This window comes from Staurois parvus, unplaced genomic scaffold (assembly GCF_062004578.1).
Source record: "Staurois parvus isolate SC_StPar_1 unplaced genomic scaffold, SC_StPar_1.0 ptg000414l, whole genome shotgun sequence".
NCBI lineage: Eukaryota > Metazoa > Chordata > Amphibia > Anura > Ranidae > Staurois > Staurois parvus.
In genome coordinates, this window is record NW_028318210.1 from 5,494,243 (window position 1) to 5,513,488 (window position 19,246).

Here is a 19,246-nt window from a genome sequence, read left to right on the forward strand (position 1 = left end):
AGTTAGTTAGTGTACAGTGCACTGCAGTGTCCAGTGCGTTACAGTGCACTGCTGTGTCCAGTGCGTTACAGTGTACAATATATTGCGGTGTCCAGTACGTTAGTGTACAGTGCACTGCGATGTCCAGTGCATTTGTGCAGTGTGCATAGGAATTTGGTCTTTTTTTTTTTAAACTATAGTCCGTCCCCCCTACAGTGTGAAGGTCAGTGAACTGGGCCCGTTTAAAAAGTTTTGAGGACCCCTGGCTTAGGACAATGTTTCCTTGTCTCTCGTGAACCTTGAACTCTTTGTTCCTTTCAGATTTAAGCCATGTCTGCACTTCCTGTTTGCCAGATTATTGTGCCTTCTCCAGCCAATATCGACCTTTGTGTACCTGCAGCTATCCTGATCTTCACTACCACTCGTTACTAACCAATGGAAGGATCCCAACCTGTAACTGCTTGTTACCGACCTTTGACTTGTTTACCGACTACGTTTTTGCTTGATCCCGACCTGCCATATCTGCCACTGGACCCGGCTTGTTCATCTCCTGATGGGGCGATGCCGAGGATTACAACTTGGCACTAACACACAGGAAAATTATCATCAGGAGCTCTAATGAATACAGATTACTGCTTGAACCCCGCACCTCAGATGAGCCCGCGTCATTCTTGCTTTTATAGATATCCTGGTCAGTGGAAGCCTCTCTACGGCTATAGCTACTGGATTCCAAGCCTGACCCCTGACACAGAGTCAATGTCATCCTGAAATAACCAGTTGCCCTCCTGAGGATTTACCCCCTTCCTGACCAGGCCATTTTTTGCATTACACCATTACGTTACTTTGACAGCTGCGCGATCATGCAACGCTGCACCCAAATGAATTTTACATCTTTTTTTTTCCCCACAAGTTGAGCTTTCTTCTTTAAGTGGCATTTGATGGCCTGTGCGGTTTTATCTTTTGCGCTATAAAACTATTTGAGAAAAAAAAAAAATTACCATTTGCTATTAAACATGTCCAATAAAAAAAAAAATTAAAAATCAAATTTCGCATAAATTTAGGCCAAAATGTATTTCTGCTAATACATTAATACATGTAAATGAATTGGTTTACGGGAAAGTTATAGCGTTTACAAATGGGGGTATAGATACTGGATCTTATTTATTTTTTATTTACTAGTAATGGCGGCGATCAGTGACTTATAGCGGGACTGCGGCAGTCATTCTGACACTGGGGGGAGGGGGAGGAAGAAGGGGGAGGGGGAGGAAGAAGGGGGAGGGGGGAGGAAGGAGGAGGAGGGGGGAGGAAGGAGGAGGAGGAAGGAGAGGAGGAGGAAGGAGGGGGAGGAAGAAGAGGAGGAGGAAGGAGGGGGAGGAAGAAGGAGGAGGAGGAAGGAGGGGGAGGAAGAAGGAGGAGGAGGAAGGAGGGGGAGGAAGAAGGAGGAGGAGGAAGGAGGGGGAGGAAGAAGGAGGAGGAGGAAGGAGGGGGAGGAAGAAGGAGGAGGAGGAAGGAGGGGGAGGAAGAAGGAGGAGGAGGAAGGAGGGGGAGGAAGAAGGAGGAGGAGGAAGGAGGGGGAGGAAGAAGGAGGGGGAGGAAGAAGAGGAGGAAGAGGAAGAAGAAGGGCGTGTGCACGCTCGCTACCTGGAAATGCAAAATCACATATATATATATACACACTTGATTTTGCGCACCCCTGCTGCCCTGTAGCAGTATATATGCTATAGGGCAGTGGGAAAGCAGTTAAAGTATAAAGACAAAAAACATTTTTCTCCCGTTATGGACAGAGTGGAGATCGATTAGAACACCTTTCAGTTTTTATTGCTATCCCTGTCCCTGTTCACCCTATTTGTCCTGTTTAAGGCTACCAACAAAAGTGAAAGCAAAAGAAAATCCTAAATTTTGTGTTGTCCCCAGAACAATAATAGAGAGGAAATCTTCCAATGAGGACACTAGTTCTGGTGACCTGGGGGGCTCCAATGGATTCCCTTAATGTGCAGAAATTTTCTCACTTACTGTTTTGGCTATGGGACAGGGAGTGAAGAAAATCTCACCAATGGGAAAAAAAACCCCAAAACAACCACAACAACTAGACAGGGGTTCTAACCCTCCCTTAAGCCTCGTATGCGCAATGATAACATTGGATGAATGACAGCCTGTTTTGTTTTTGCATGCTAGTCTCAAATCGAAAATGAATAGGTTACTAAAGTAACGAAAATTCTCAAAACAGAACACAACTCTGGAAGTGATGTATTTTATTGTAATGTATTCTTTTGTTTCCAAGCATTTGTGGTCTGGGTCACTTGATTTTATGAGCGAATACTGTATTACTTAAAACAAAAATAGTTTGTTTGATTAATTTGAATAAATTTGCATGAACGGTCATGATTGGCTCTTGAAAGCTCTGTGCGCACACATCCACAGAATATGGCGCTCAGAAGCCTATTTAAACTGAGAGTCTGCCTGGCTTGTCTTCAGCTCTAGTTCCTGTGTTCCTGGTTCTCACAAGTCTGCCAACTTTGTTCCTGACCCGGGTTCGTCTGACATTTCTCTTGGATCACCCCTACCTGTTATGTATGCTGCTCGCTTTTTTTACCGACCTCAGCTTGGATTCCTGACTATGTCTCTGCCTCCTGACATTTGGGACCCTGCTGCCAGCACATTACCAACCTTGAACCGGATCCTGACCCTGCACCTGTCTACCTGGCTGCTGCTGAACAAGGCTTGTGACCAGCCTCCGTACTATGGATGGAAGGACTGTGCTGCCAAACTTCAGTCCACTACAAAAGCTTCCTGACACCTGCACCCTTCCACTGCCTTAGCAGTTCCTGTCTCCACTACCAGGGATGCTTGGATAGGAATTGTGCAAGAGGCCACCCTGGCCATCTCGGGCTCCTCTGTTAGGTACATGACAGCGATATTTTTCGTCTGATTTTCTCATCGTGTGTACCAGGCTTTACTTTATCCAAAATGAAAGAGGCAAAAAGAAATAAAAAATTTTGCCTACAGATCTACTTTAAAGTCATTAAAACATCCTGCATTGTTTCTTTGTAAATTAGGTTTTATCAAATTAATAAAAAGTAGGACACCTCCCTTGCAGTTTATAAATTGATGAAGCTACTTGCCGTTTTCTCTGTTTGACCTTTCAGTCCTGCAGAGTGGAGCAGTTCCTGGGAAACATGATTTATTTGCACCTGTCACAAGTGCCTTCCAGTGAAAGCCCCAATCACATTCCTAATTAATAGCTCTACTTCAGGGAAGAAATTGATTTAGAATTTAGGAGCCAGTTACTATAAATTTAAGAGCCAGCAGTACTTATTTTCTGAAGAAATGGCTACCTTGGAAACTGTCCAGTTACTTGTAAATCGGGAACTAAACAAGCCAGGATTTTTGAATTTACAGTAGAAACCATTTCTTGGAGTCCATTGAGGGACATAGGAATTTAGAGACGGTCATGCTGTACAGGATGACTGGACACTGGCAAACAAAACATTATGTCTTGCCCAGTATAACCCATCCTACTCATGGCTCAGTTTTGTGGTATAGCAGTACGAGGAGCATAGTAATAAACCAATTGAGGTGGGACCTATGTCTCTCAATGAACTCCCAATAAATGGATTTTATGACAAATACAAAAAGCCAATTTTTCTCATCCATTGAGCAGCTCGATTGGGGAAGGGGGGTGTAGGGGAATTTGCAACAGCAAAAAAATACTTCAAGTTTACAACCTCTGAAAATCCCCTACACCACCCAAGCATTGGAAATGAGGATTGTCCACCTGGCTGCAAAAGCTAAAAGACATCCCCTCACTTTGGAAAGTGAGCACCCCCCCATGCTGAAGATTTGGGGAACATGCCGCCACATTCACACCTGCAAATCAAATAGTGTTTCAATTTTTTGTCTAACCCCTCTATCTCTTCCAATGGCCTTAGCCAAATAAGCCAAGGTTGACAGCCTAGTGTCACTGCTAAGACAGGCTACAATGCCGGGCCTGTCAGAGAGAACAGTATTCTAGAAAGGTTTTCTGACACTAATTGATGGGGTCCCTTGGGAGGAACAAACAACTTGTCAGGGTTCCTGCAAACAATAGGTGCACCAGAAAATTCTTGGAAGTCCTAAAAGAACCTAGACTGGGCACAGCAGTGGTAGAAGCTGCAGGCAGATCCCCACATTTTGCAAGTGGCTTGCATCAAGTCAGTAATGGCTGAAATGGTCTGCTACTTTGCCAATGTACATAAATTCGTTAAGGATTTTTAAAAGATTCTGCATCAAAAAAAATCTCAGCAGCTAAAGCTTCTTCTGCTCCCCCATGCTCTAGTGGTGGACTCTCCCTCAACCTCCTCATGCCCAATACAGGGAAATGGACCCTGCATCAATCTTCATGACATCAGAGAACAATAGACCGCCAGCGCATGAGGAGGAAGATGCTGCAGGGACCGGTCTAGCAGATGCGCAGATGATCGAAAAAGTAAACCTGCTTTTCCAAAGTCCCTAAACTGAAACGAACGGTGCAGGTGCAGCCGTACTGCAAGGGAGAATTTTGGGGTTTCCTGAAGTTTAACTTTATGGAAGACTGAGAATGGCATTAACTCTAGTAAAGAGCAAAATTGCAGGCTGGAGGTGTCTGGCATCTCAGAGGGTACACTGCAGGCAGCATCGGTACCATTAGAGTATGATCTAGAGACACCCGGTATGGCAGGACTGATCCCAATGTGTCTAGAGTGAGGCTTGTTGCACCACAAAGTGGAACAGCACATAGCTCAGGATTTAAGGCTAGGCCTTAGATACTCTCTAACATGACTGTTGAGTGAGAGGAGTAGATTTGGCAGCCAAAAGTGACCAATTCATTGTAGATGGACAGCAGAGGGGAACTGAGTGATTAAGGAATGCCACTTATGATCAGGAGCAGCAGGAAGGTGCTAACTCAATGCTGAACGTCAGGAAAGAGATTACAAAAAATGAATGTTAGCAAAACTCCACCCAACTGATGTCTGCGCACAATCCCTCAGTGGTATCCTCATCCACAATGAAACGGTTAGAAAGTAAGAATTTTAAATAGTGCCCAAATGTCATAGTAATGAGGTAGCTCCTGGTTCTTGGCCTGCATGGCCTCACAAAGCAGGTCATCAGAAACAGGGTTACTGGAGCCATGTCACTGTTCTACCCCTCGAGAGGGCTCTGCAGCTAACTTAACCAGTACACTTTGGTCTTGAAAGCACCGCAATGTTGTACCTGAAAGACCCATTCCAGGCCAGCCCTTCAGCTCCCAGTCCAGTGGGGTCTGGTAAAGCACTCCAAAGTCAAGTTGAGGAAAAGGCAATCCAATAAGACCAGCTCAGCAGCAATACTGAGGATGGGGGATGGCCCTAAAACATGTCCTTTTTTTAAAGGTAGTATTACATCCTAGCATAGAATTGTGGTCCTCTTTCATCACCAGCTTGTGGTGTCTTTGTACTCTCTCTCCTTTTCGCTCTCACACCACATAGAATCCATTTTGGCTTACATCCTCTCATAGTTACTGGCTACTCACTGAGAGATTTTCAGCATCTCTGGCATGACCTAGCATTTTCTTGCTGATATGTCCTCATCAAGTCACTTCAGAATCAGAAAATTCATTGTCATTTTACAACAGTCATAAAATGAAACACAGTTGTAGCTCCCGCACATTCAAAAAATGAATTCCACGCTCAACATAAAAACACAACAAAAAAAGGAAAAAGAAAAAAATTACTCCCAATCCATTTATTCCACAAGACCTCTAACGTTCAAGAGCCGCACAGATCCAAGAAAGAAGCTATTCCACAACCTGGTGATACAAGAGCCAATACTTCTATACCACCTACCAGGCGGTAGCAATGTATACAGACTATTACCAGGATGTGAAGTATCTTCCAATATTTTCCTCGCTCTTGGAAGGCACCTCCCAGTTCATCGATACTTGGTAGACTAAAGGGTTGATTTACCAAGGCCGGACATACATGGGTCAAAATTTGACCGATTTTTCGTCCGAAGAATAATCGGCTGATTTTCGCTCTGTTAGTGGGTCAATGGCACTGGCCGAATTTTGTGGTTCCTCCCCTTTTCCATGATCAGGCATGTTGAAAAAATTGTGAAAAATGGCCGTTTTTCGTCTCAATGATGGTCAAATCGTACGATAATTTTTCCAAAAAGAATATGCGCATGAGCCGTGACCTGGAAGGAACAGAAGTTTCGCCTGTTATATGGGTTGAACTTTATGACTTGGTCGGTCAATTTTCGAAATCATTGATGGCACCATCGGATTACCGAGCGAACGTTTCCGATTTTTGGACGAAAAATCATTTGGATCATCCGGTGCAGCTGTGCATGGTAGCCAATCAGCTTCTAACTTCAGCTTGCTCAATTAAGATTTCACAAAAAAATTTAAAAAAAGCTGGAAGCCGATTGGTTTCTATGCAGAGCTGCACCAGATTTTGCACTCTCTAGCTTTAGTAAACCAACCCCCAAGTGTTCATTGTAATTGCAATTTTATCATTTATTCTAATTAAAGTGGTTTTATCTGCATTCACCAGTGTGCTCTGTTTAAGCTTTTATTGTTGCATGTATATATAGTATTTGGAAACGGTTTGCAAGCATATTCAGAGCTGCCCTTGTACCAGTGAAATGTGAAGATTTGACTAGCAGGAATATTGTTTGAAGAATGGTAGCTAGCAAAAAGATTAGTCTTCTCAGCAAAGAGAAATGATAATCCTTCTAGACCACTAACCAAAAAAAGGGGGCATGCTGGGAGTTGGAGGCATTAAACTGGGCAGGCCACAATTTTGTTTGCCAGTGTTCAATCTTCTTTTAGGTGGCAATACTGTATATCCCAAAAGTCCCGGATTTCCTGAGTCTCTCAATGGAAGCAATTTTTTTTTTCCCCCCAGACACAGTTGTTGACTTGCTGAACCCAGTTAGATTTATCTCTTGTGGCTTGAAATTGTCACCAGCACCAATATTTCTACAGGAAACAATCATGGAAATGAAGGGCCCAGCATACAATATGGATGCAGCCTGTATGTCAGTATTGGATACATCGTAATTACACTGCATCCTTCTTTTCAATGAAATTCTCCTAGTTAGATTTCTGCTGCACCTGCTGGCATCCTTCTGTAGACCTAGAGGTAACGAGCCTGCGTCATTCCAGCTCACACAGCAGCAGCCGGGTAATCACCATCTCAGCTATGCCTATAAACATTTTCAGGCAGTAAAAAAGCAGACAAGGATTTCATATCTACATCTGACAGTTGACTTTTAAGAGAAGAAAGTTGATGGACACACACTGGATATGGAGACACTTTTGCATACAGAAAAGGTTACTGCCTGTGCAAGTCAAAATCTATTGTTCTCCAAGCACCATTGCTAGCACGGAGACCAAGCCACATAGAAACAAAAGCAAATCTTTCTTAATGTGTTACTAAACTGCAAAATGAACAGTGCGCAAGGCAGTGGGGAAAATTAATAGAATTGCAAAATGCATCATTAGAAGGGTCACCAGTAGGAGAAAGGTCATCCCGATTCTCCTATATAGCTCTTTAGTAAGAGCTCATTTAGGATAATGTGTCCAATTCTGAAGACCTCACAAAAAGATATTGCTAAAACAGGATGAGTCTAGAGACTGGCAACAAAAATGGTGAAAGGTCTGAGAAAACAGACTTCAGGAACTTAATATGTAGTTTGGAGGAAAGAATGCAATGGGAAGACATGACTGAAATCTTTAAAAGTCATCAAAAAGGTGGAAAATAAGGTTCAGGAGGGCAGTATTTTCAGTATGAAGCCAAGATCAAGAACATGTGGACCTGACCGCCACTCTGTACCGATCTACAGAGTGGCTGAAACCGCTAAAGGAGCTATCCCTGTCTCTCCGTGTGCTGGATTGGTTTGCTGCGGGGTCTGGAGTGCTGTCCAGTGTGTGCCATTGGAGCCCCTCCCTTCCCCAAGTTGTGACCAGATCCATGATGACCACCAGGGTCCCCCTTTTTGGATATTTATGATATGCGCATTTAACTTGCGATTCTAGTAAGTGCAAGCACACTTCATTCCTTCTTCCACTAGAAGTCACCTGCACTGAATCCTGAAGTTACTGAAATTATTGGAATTCGTTATTCGATATTTAGTGGTTTTCATCTATTCACCGGACTTTCTTTTTGAATACTTTATTTTATGTCAATTTTTTACCTGTTTATGATTCATTGTAGTTATGAAATGTTCACAATCACTATATCACTTTAATTATTGATGTTATGTTCTTTGTTACGTTCATCTATTCACTTTTGCACTTGTCACCTTTTTGACATTATTGGAATCCACTAATTTTGCGCAAATTTTATACTTGCGTGACATGCACAGTCACTTTACTATTTAGCGCTGCATATATATTTTATGTTCTATTTTGAGGATTAAGGGGTTTTATCCCTCTATGCTAGCAGCTGTTTTCTGGTTTAATTTGTGCGCTCACTCTTACTACTTGTTTTTATATGTAGATTCCAACATGCCTCAGACGAACATAGATCTATACTCGTTTCTGTGTTTCTAAGCCATTAAAGACATTGGGAAAAGTGAATTACATAGGCCTCAATCCCTCAGAACAAAAACCAGGTACAGAGAAAGATGGTGGTAAACTGGTCTTTAGGACAGAAGAACCAGACCATCTGTGAGGGCCCATTTAAAAGTTCACCAGGAGCCTGATGAAGTCCCAGTACTAGGACTATCTTGGCCAGTATGGTGCAACGAGGGTACCCTCCATCTCGATCCTGCAAAACAGGCAAAATCAGGGTTTTGGAGCAGGAAAGGCACAGGTCAGGTTAAAATGACTTTCTCCTCACGAGAATAAATTAGATCTGCTTCTCTTTGAGCTAAAGTTAGATTTATGGTTTCTCCCTCATGGCTAGTGTAAACCACCACCGTGGAATTGTCCAATTGAATCCTGGTGGAGAGTTCCAGCTTTGAAGGGACAACCTAATCGCCCTGGAGTCAATCCCTTGCATCAAAAACGTATCAAAACACTCCACCCAAAAAAAAAAAAAAAACTCCTCCCCAACCTGACAGGTTGGCATTCATCTTCAGAACCTTCCAGACCATCACGAGGAATGCACTGGGCTCTTCATCAAAAAGGTCAAGACAAGCCTGGTTTTGAGGAGTCCTGAGCTTTCCTGATTCACACTGCCAGAATGTTGAGTTGCAATGGTCTGGAGTGATATTAAACATATGGAACAGCCTCAAAAGGAAGCCACTATCCAAGCCCAGAACCCTCATGCAAAAGTACAGAGCTGGCTGGCTCCTAGACCTTAGAGTCTGAGCATGGTAATATACCTTCTAGAGCTTATCCCATGAAAGGAAAGCCCTTGACTGGAAAATATCCATCCAGGAACAGATTCAGATACTGCAAGATAAGAGATGGTTCCAGCACAGAATTCTGGAAATTTAGGATCCACCCTAACCGTTGAAGGCTCTACACAGCCTGTCAAAACTGACAGAGCTTGAGACAATTGTTCCCTAATAAGGAGGTCATCCAAATATCACATTTGAATGCCCGGAGATTGAAGCAGAGCAACAACAGGGACTAGCACCTCGGTGAAGACCCAAGGTGCATTGGACAAGCCAAAGGGAAATTCCACAAACTGCTAATGTGCAACAAAATGCAGATAGCACTGAAGAAGGAAGATGGGGATGTGTACGTATGAATCCTTTATGTCCACAGAGGCCAGCATGCCTCTTTTCTCTCTAAGAGTGGTAAACAGGTTGGAATAGAAACCCTGGAACCTCTCTTCCCCTGAGACCATGGTTATAACCCCTTGAAAGAGGAGCTGAGCTAGATGGCCACAAGTCTTCCTCCAATTATTACAAGTGGAAGTACCCCCTCATTGTGAGAAAGATTTGCCTTTGGACTTCATGGATTCAAGGGTCCAGTGCTTATAGCAAAACTGGGTTCCACACTTGGCCTTGGATGCCTGAAAGAAACGAAAAGGAGCTCTTTTTTCTGTTTCTGGAGCAGGGGCTTCTTCAGTGAACTGCATCCTCAAATGCTCTGAAAGGAGGCCCAGGCTAGATATTTGGCAGATCGCATCCCAATAGCCTATCAATACAATAGTACAGGGCCACTGATAGGAGCTGCAGATTTTGGAGGACCGAAGGATCTGCAATTAGAAAAAAGGGCTACAGAAAGTGATTGCAGACCTTTATCCACAAGGTCACTGAACACCAAAATATCAACAGGGACAGTTAAGCACTTGTTGAGACACAAAATGGCTTGGGTCCACAACAAGCACAACCCTTTTTAAAAAAAAAAAAAAAAAAAAAAAGCTTTTCAATAGGATACCGTTGAAGAAAACACTTGAATGGGTGAACAGCTTTTCAGGCACTGCACAGGCTAATGCATGACCTTTGACTCTAATCTAAGAACTGACACTTCCTATGAAGAATGACATATCCCACAATACCTGGGTTTTTCAGTCTAGTGCTCTGCAGGTGAGAGCTATTAACAGAGCTTACGATGCAGAAAGAGATGTGTTTGCTCCATCACATTATCACTCACACTTTTGTGATGCAACGCAGAAAAAGTACTAGGCATGTATTGGATGCTATGCGACCGAACAATATGTTGCTTGTCCCGCTGTTGAAAAGCGATGTTAGATGGATTCATGCATGGACATTGGGAAATCGATTTGCCATGGCACTACAAACTGAAGCCACAACATGTGAGCCATTACAAGGTTAGGCAAATGAAAAGGATTATAACTACACTAATACCTTACAAAGTCCCATGGAGCCACCCTTGAAAGCAAGTTCTCAGCTGGGACTACCAGCCTTATATCCTTACACTTGTCTATGCACACAAGCAGCTCTGAAGTCTAGCAATATAAACCTCACCCCTACTCCTCTAATGTAATAGATTGATTGCAACTCTTGAAAGCGAGTTTAGGAAGATGGAACGTGGCAAAAGAGATGATAGGACATGTAGTCCTGACACCAGTGATCAAACGCTGTGCTCAGTGTGCGCTTCCAGAGTGGAAGTTCAGTGACGTGCTGGTGAGCATATAAACACGTGCGCACAAAACACACATTTCGATTAAATGCTTTGGATAGTTTACTGGTGAATCGTAATAAACTGAAATGTAAAACACAGAAAAAGGAGAGCTTGATTTTTTTTTTTTTTTTTTTTAGTAAGGCTCTTTAGGCCTCAATCACATGGACGATTTACTTATGCGCCCCATGCACTTTTGTGTTTTGCCGGTACGAGGATATACATTTGTTGCATGCATGCCCGCATAGGCAGTCCCACAGATTTCTATTGGGACACGCAGCTGCACAGACACAGAAGCTGTGTCCAACTGTGAAATTTGTGTGGGTGACACTCAACTGCACGGGTGTGCCACTGGGATACAAAGGCTGAGTCCATGCAGCTGCATCTCCCAAAAGACATCTATGGGACTGTAAACACAGGGATACATGCAACACCTATGCATTCTTGTACCGGCAAAACGTGGTCCTGAACAGTGCACAGAAATAAATCAGCCACAGGAATGAGGCCTAACATAACATTTTCTTTGAGGTCAAATCAGACTTGCTGATATTCAAAAAATTATGAATGCTTGACCACCTTACCTTGTAGTTTCTTGAGGACTGCTACTTCCATTTTTAGCACTTGTTTTGGTTGCTGGGCAGACTCCACTTTGAGTGCCACATTCTCTCTTGTTAACAAATCCAGGGCATCGTAGATCTCCCCAAAGCCACCACCACCAATTTTTCGGAGCTGAGAAACAGAAAATCAGAATGAGTTAATTTACTAGAAGTCTAACATATAATGCAAATGTTTGCATGAGATAGCCAAAGTATTTCAAGCACTGACCAGGAGAGCGAGCCAAAAAAAACAAAATGAAAGTATTATTTAAATGTGTAGCGTAGAAATTCTTAGAGAAAATATTTAAAATGTCATCAGTTGCATCTGGCATAGACATAGAAAACATTTAGGCATTGGTAATTTGTACTCCCCATAAGTTACAGGAATTCTGTTTTTTAACTCTGTTTATTGCAAATACTACAGACAAAAACAGATTTATACAGCAGCAGGACTATTGGAACTATTTCAGTCACCACTGGCCAATAAGGTTTAGAACCTTGGTATATTGTTGGTGTCGTTTTCAAAAACAGATTATGCATCTGTATTCAGAGTTACAAGGCATCATGTCCAGTGGTGTTCTGTAGCTCCAACAGGTGTAAGAGTAGAAGACAATAACCAGATTGACAAACCAAAACAGCCATCTCATGTTGAAGTTACCAAACCCTTGTGAGCGGCTATTGCATCAAAAGACTAATTAACAAAACCTGTGTATGGAGTCACCCACACTATTCATACCCTCATATAGGTGTTAAACTTATATGCAAAATAATATACACCAGTGTCGCGCTTCCCTTAAAAGACAATTAAATGTGAACTTCAAAAAAATCATATGAACAATCCAAAAAATTCCACAATAGAGCAGTCCAAAAAAAGGCCTATTCTAGATCTTCTGTGCTTCACAATTCTTAATCATCACCTTTTATGCGCCAAAAGTACTATTATTAGTGGAACCCACCACCAGATGTGCTATGACCTGGGGTATATGACTGCTGGTGGGTTTCACTAATAACAGTACTTTTGACACATAAAAGGTGATGATTAAGAATGAAGACGTAAAAGGCAGTTTATAAAACCATTGTGAAACACAGAAGATATTTAATAGGCCATTTGTGGACTGCACTATTGTGGAATTTTTTGGATTGTTCATATGATTTTTTGATTGTCATTTAATGGAAGCATGGCACTGGTGTGTATTATTTTATTTAAAAGTTTAACACATTATATATACAGTGAAGAAGTATTTGATCCCCTGCTGATTTTGAATGTTTTCCCACTCACTAAGAAATGGTCAGTCTAAAAATCAAATGGTAGGTGTATTGTAACACTGAGAGACAGAATAGCAACAAAAAATGCTATGGCAGCATTAAAAAGCAAACCTTGTGAGCTCTGCACGAAGAGGGGTGATCCACTTAGCAAAACTTGACAACTCAGATACTTTTCTTGCCCATGCCAAAAAACGACAGTGGGAAACCACCCCACATTCCGGCACATCCCATAAATCGCTTCCTAGCACCCACAGCAGACAAACCAGCAGATCAACATGATGCCTTCCTGCCTAGAGAAGAAGACTCACTAGCTGGAAACCTATTCGCTCTGTATAAGGGACACTCAGTCCCAACATCCCACCACACAGACAGGAGTTAGGACGCACAGTCTCTCCTATACAGACACAAGCATTGGCAGTGTCTCATTTACCAACTTAATCAAACCTGACCAGAATCCCAAAGCAGAAACATCAGACCTTCACACCTCGTGACCGTAGTGCTAGATTATGAACGCTGCTCAAGATGGGGAGGCCAAACTCCCACAATCACCAGGGAGAAAGGTGCAGGCAGCCAAAAAGGTGCTCATCTGAAGCAATGCATGTATTGAAAAATGGCCTCAGCTTATTAGTCTCCAAAGCCATGCCCACTGACATGTTTCACTCTATCCAACAGAGCTTAATCAAATTTACAGGCAACACCCACCAGGTGAATATTAAAGTGGCTTCTGTGGAAGTCTGCCAGCAGAACACAGACAACAGCCTGACCACACTGGAAGTGGCCTACCTGTCAAAGCAGCAGAAAATGACCCTGTTCCAATTGTATCAGGAAGATGCTGAACAGATACAACAATATTAGATTGAGAGGTATTCCCTGTAGTCATGACCTGAAAGCCTCCTCTATCACCTTGCTGAATACAGTTCTGGCAAGCCATATGCCGTTCCTGTTGAACTACACAGTGTACACAGAGCTGTGGGACCCAGGATCCCTGCATAACCCCCACCCTGAGAAGTATTGTGTCGTGTACACTTCAACGTAAAGGATAAGGCACAGAACTTGGGGAATATTGATTCTGACAGTGCATCCATTCAAAATACTACTCTACCACTGCAGCCAACCACTGTACTGCAGATGTCTGCTGAAACCCCTGCTGGAAAGACATCAGTCCATGAGACTACATATAAGTGGGGCTATCCCTTCCAGCTAAGCATCCACAAGAAGAAAAAAAAACCCACACCTTCTGTCTTTACTCCCACGCTTAGTTGGGACCTTTGTTGCAAAGCAATCTGACTGGCAATACCCAAACACAATGCAATAGGAAGAAGGGTCAGCCGCACACTGGAGGATAGATTAATATAGTGTGTATTTATTAATCCATAGGACATGCAAAAAATACCCAAACACACGCAAGACCACTGGCCACTCTCCCGCCTAGTCCACATGATACTAGACTAACACCAATGAAGGCAGGCAATATATTAGTCCTCTTTCTTGTGTACGGTAGATACATTTATACCAACAGCAATTTAGACTTTCATCGGTATACAGTATAGCCAAGTCATGCTGTGTCTCTGATATTCTATGTATGTGGAGCAGGTGAAACTCTTTCCTCCTGGGCCAGGTCACTTGTCATGCCTCATTCCTGCAGATAACTGGGTTCAGGGGTGCTCATAGTTTTCCTAATTAGAATGATATACGAGTTATTGTTACTGTAATTTATTTCTGTATTTGTAAGACACCTAGTTTATATAATTTCAAGAAAATGTGGAAACTCAATAAAATGTGAAAATGTTTTATTGAAGCTATCCTTGGTTTCAAAACCAAAAAAGAACTGGCCTGTTGAGATTAATAACGGTTGCTAGAATGCTATGTACCTGATCTGAGCTGCCAGCAAACTAAGCTTTGACAATGGAGGTCACTTCTGAAGAGGTCACATTGCAAATCTCACATGAAACCTGAACCTCCATCTTCACTAGAGCATGAAATGCAAGGATGGCTCCCAATAAAAATATCAATTTACTGTAATCATACTATAATAGACATTCACCGAAGAGCAAGGACAACACTTGTCCCACACAGTCTGGTTTCTCTATACAAAACTTACAGGTGGCAGCCATTCTGTGTCATGAATCTACATCCAACACAAGAGAGAAGCATGGCTACACTTCTCATACTCTGGCAGAAACAGACAGAAAGAAGTACCCATTCCATGAATTTTTGTACCCACATACTTCAAGCATCACAACTGCCCCCTTGTCAATAGCCCAGACCCTCAATTTGTTCAGGTTTCTTCAAGGATACAAAGAGATGTGTTCCCAAATATGCTCATAGTACTATACAATTAGAGACTATTTTACTAAGTGAGACTTACATCCTGTAAAATATCAGAGGAGAATGACCATGACTCAGATGTCTACTGACCCTTTTAGACCTCAGCACAGCTAATACATCTCAGAGATCAAAGTCTAAATTTCCAAATGGCATGTCTTTGGATAATATGTATTACGTTTGTCAAATTTAATCCAATCAAGTCACAAAGTAATATCCACATTATCACATGTCTCTGGCCAACTTAATAGTCATTGGGGTAGAAAGCAGCAATAGAGAACATTAGCTTCTATTGCAAATTTACAGCAGTGTATCCTCACCTGATGGTCCCCCAGGCATGTACGATTTGGTCCAAAGTTATAGTACTACGCTTGGCCAACTGTGCTGTCACAGATGGCATTTAATGACTGATGAATGGAATCTTTGCTGCTATGACCTTTAAAGAACTGGTGCATTGCTTTCACTCAAAGTGACAAGGTCTCACTGCCAACAGCCATGAAACTCATCAGGATACCGAGTACCCACAACAGTAAACTGCAGGTGCCTCTATTCTCAAATGTGGAAAAAAGAGAAGTAGGAACATGTGGAATATTGTATTTATTTTGCACCCTCCTTATCCCGATCCCTTCTTTCCGCTCCTTTCAAAACAATGCTATGTCCTTCATTTGGCATTCCTGCTGGCCTTGATGCCCTCGGCACACCATGTACATCCACCAAAGTCAGGGGGTCCCAAACCTGGCAAAATATCATCAAGCAGTTCAGATCACTCCCCTGCCATTCAGAGGCTCCTCTGTGGGTGGACCTAGAAGCCACATCTTGTGACCCTGTTAACATACAATCCCTACCATGAACGTCCCCTTCTCTACGGCCCTCTCATGAACCACACCTGGGTGTTTAACCCCTTCACTCTGACGTCACACAAATATGTGGCCTCGCAGAACTGGGATTTTTTCCGTGGGGCCGCATATTTGTGTCTCTGTCTTTGTGCTGGGTGCGTGCCGCACAGTGCGCTCCCAGCACAAAGACGAGGGTGTCTAACGATCGGGGACCCGGGACTCCAGATTCCAGGTCAAATGATCGCTCTGATTGGCCATCACAATGATCAGTCACTGTACAGCCCGCTCCCGCTTTTTTTTTATTCTCTGTGAATGGAGGAGAGAGACACATTGTATCTATCTCTCTGTCTCTCCTTGCATAGAGGAGAAAAAAAACTGCAAAAAATACCTAGATCAAGGTTTGATCTAGTTCATTTCCAGGGTTAGTGTTTGGGCCAAGGTCAGGATTTAAAAAAAAAAAAAAGTTAGTGTGTTTTTTAGGTAAAACACAAAAATGTGCACTATTGTTTCTGGGCTGTACTGTGGGTACAAACAACAAATAACATACATACTTATGGTATCGCTGCGATCGTCATAAGCTGGAAAAGTTATTTTTGGTTGTTCTTTGGTGGTAGGCAAGAACAAGAAACACACAGCTAAAAATTAAAAAAATATATATTTTTATTTTACTATTACTAACATGTCAAAGTTGCAAGACTGTACTTTTACGTTAAGATTTGCTTTACCCTTAGGCGTGAAGGGGTTAGTATTCCAGCAGTTTACTTTCTCTCTACCGTGTTTCCCCGAAAAGAAGACACTGTCATTTTTTTTGGCTCAAAAAACACACTAGGTCTTATTTTCTGGGTAGGTCTTATTTTTTAAATGTCCAGGTGTGGACAGGGGGTGCAGAGGTGAGCTGCAGGTAGTTGTGGGTGGGGGTTACTATGGAGAGGGCCAGTTGATGACAGTTGTGAGCTGCAGTCAGGTGTTGCAGGGGTGATATGACAGGTGAGTTTCAGACAGGGTGCAGATATGAGCCACAGACAGGGTGAAGGGGTGAGTTGCAGAGCCAAGCTGTGGCCAGGGGGTGCAGAGCCGAGCTGTGGCCAGGGGGTGCAGAGCCGAGCTGTGGCCAGAGGGTGCAAAGGTGGGTTGCAACTCAACTCACCTCTGCACCCCCCCAGCTGCAGCTCACCTATGCACCCTATACTAAGAAAGTTATTAAAGAGGTTATTAAATACATTAACGTGTCACCCAATGTATGGTCTCCATTCAGTAGCCAAAAGAGGCATACAAAAAAGGAGGGTTGTGAAAAGAGATTCACAGAAAAGCGGCTACATAATGAACAGAACGTGACACTAAGGGAATAATTTCCAAAAATTATGCTTTATTACACACAAATGAATATGACATATGGGCATTTGCCCTGGTTTACCATCACCTCAGTATGAGACAATACACACAGACCTAAAACCATTTAAAATGACACAAAAACCGGTCTAAATGTATGTGTAGCAGGGAAAATGGCTACATGAGTCTAGTGTCCCTGCAACACAAACACACAGGTGAACACTTCCCTAGGGAGGTGTATCCAAAAATTATGCCATGGGCATACCATAATAGAGGATATAAGGGATTAAACAGTAACCATAATGGCAAATCCCTATCAAAAAATCCCAAAAATTATGCTGTAAATATATATCTCACATGTATGCAATGGAGCAAGCACAATATGCGTCAAAAAGGAGAGTAGCAGGCCTCAGGCCTGTATGAAGGAAGACATAAATGTCAAATATATTGTACAATACATTCCTGTGCCGGCACAAGTGGTTGGGGCCCATTCATCTGTAATATAGATAGCTGTTTCCTAGAGCTCTTGGATGGGAATATGCCCCATTTATTTCCAGGATGGAAGAAAAGATGCACACAGAAGCACTCTGCTTGAAATGGTTTCTTCACCACTACATGTGGACTATACACCACTTTTTGTAGGAAAAAACAAGACACATCCCAAAGACTCTTCTGCCTGTTGAAATATATATGGTATATCTTGTTTCCTATACAAAGCACCATGATGTCCCCATCCTGTAGTGAAACAAACAATATGTGGGAAGTCACTGACAGAGCTCACACTCTATAGAAGATATATAGGTCATATAGATCACAGAGGACCATATATCTAATGTCCTGCAACAATCCACTCACCACCTGTGCTATGGATAACGGGAATGAAAGAGAAATCCTTCATAGGTACTGCCATACAGTGCCAAGGCGGCCAAGGAACCACCGCTGACATCCGCCGATATACCGCGGGTTCCAGCCCCTTCTCGGCGCTTGTGCTGCTTAGGCTTGCCTCATGGCTTGTAAAGATGGCTTCCTCCTTATGGGTCAGCGTGCGTTCCACCTAGTGCGCATGACCGGAAGTGACGTATCTGACGTATGACGTCAACGCGTTTCGCCGATGGGCGTATCTCACTCAGCTTCGTCAGGACCAATGAAACAACCGCATTTCAATTTCCTATTTATAGTGGGTAAAGACCCACCCATTTATGCAAAAAGCCAACCTGCAGTTATTCCTAATGGAAGAAAGAAAGGGCTAAATACTTAGCACAGCTGCTGGTCATTATTGAATAAAATTAAAAAACAGATATCCGGAGACAACAGAGAGGGGAGAGACTTTAGCAATTTTGACGATACACATATTGATCAAAAAATCATGAATTAAATATATTCGTCAACTAAAGCACCCATCACACTCTAACCAGAAGGTGGCGATATTAATCAGAGAATCAACAAGTCTATCCACTGAATCAAATTATCAGAGAAACCCCTCTGAATTACCATAATATACCACAAGATGGCAATATAACCTGAAAATTCTCATTAAGGGTCACTTCAACAGAAATACCCCAATTTTTAAATATCCATCCTATGGTATAATTATTATTAAAGAAAAAAGGTACAAAGAAAGAAGTTAGCTCAAAATACCGTCCTGATACATATGGTTTGGAGCTATATTTAAACTCATAACTTGAGATCTTCCATATTGTTTTAGTTGTTTCCATATACATACATACTTTTTAAGGATTTAAGTGACATATTAGTGAAAACAAAAATCCCACAAATTAACCACCACATGGCAATAATAAAGTACATGGCTCTAGCTATTTTTCCAAAAATACTTGGAGATCACATTCCACATTTAACCCCTTAGGGTGCAATGTATC

At 42.5% G+C, this 19,246-nt stretch overlaps 1 protein-coding gene across 2 annotated transcripts in view; it reads right to left on the reverse strand.

Annotated features, from left to right (window-relative positions):
• Positions 1-19,246, reverse strand: part of TTBK2 (tau tubulin kinase 2) — a 193,721-nt gene that overhangs the window by 89,684 nt on the left and 84,791 nt on the right. For both annotated transcript variants that reach the window (XM_089686883.1, XM_089686882.1), the window contains exon 3: positions 11,599-11,746. In XM_089686883.1, the coding sequence (XP_089543009.1) occupies positions 11,599-11,746 (148 nt within the window). The remainder of the gene's footprint in view (positions 1-11,598; positions 11,747-19,246) is intronic.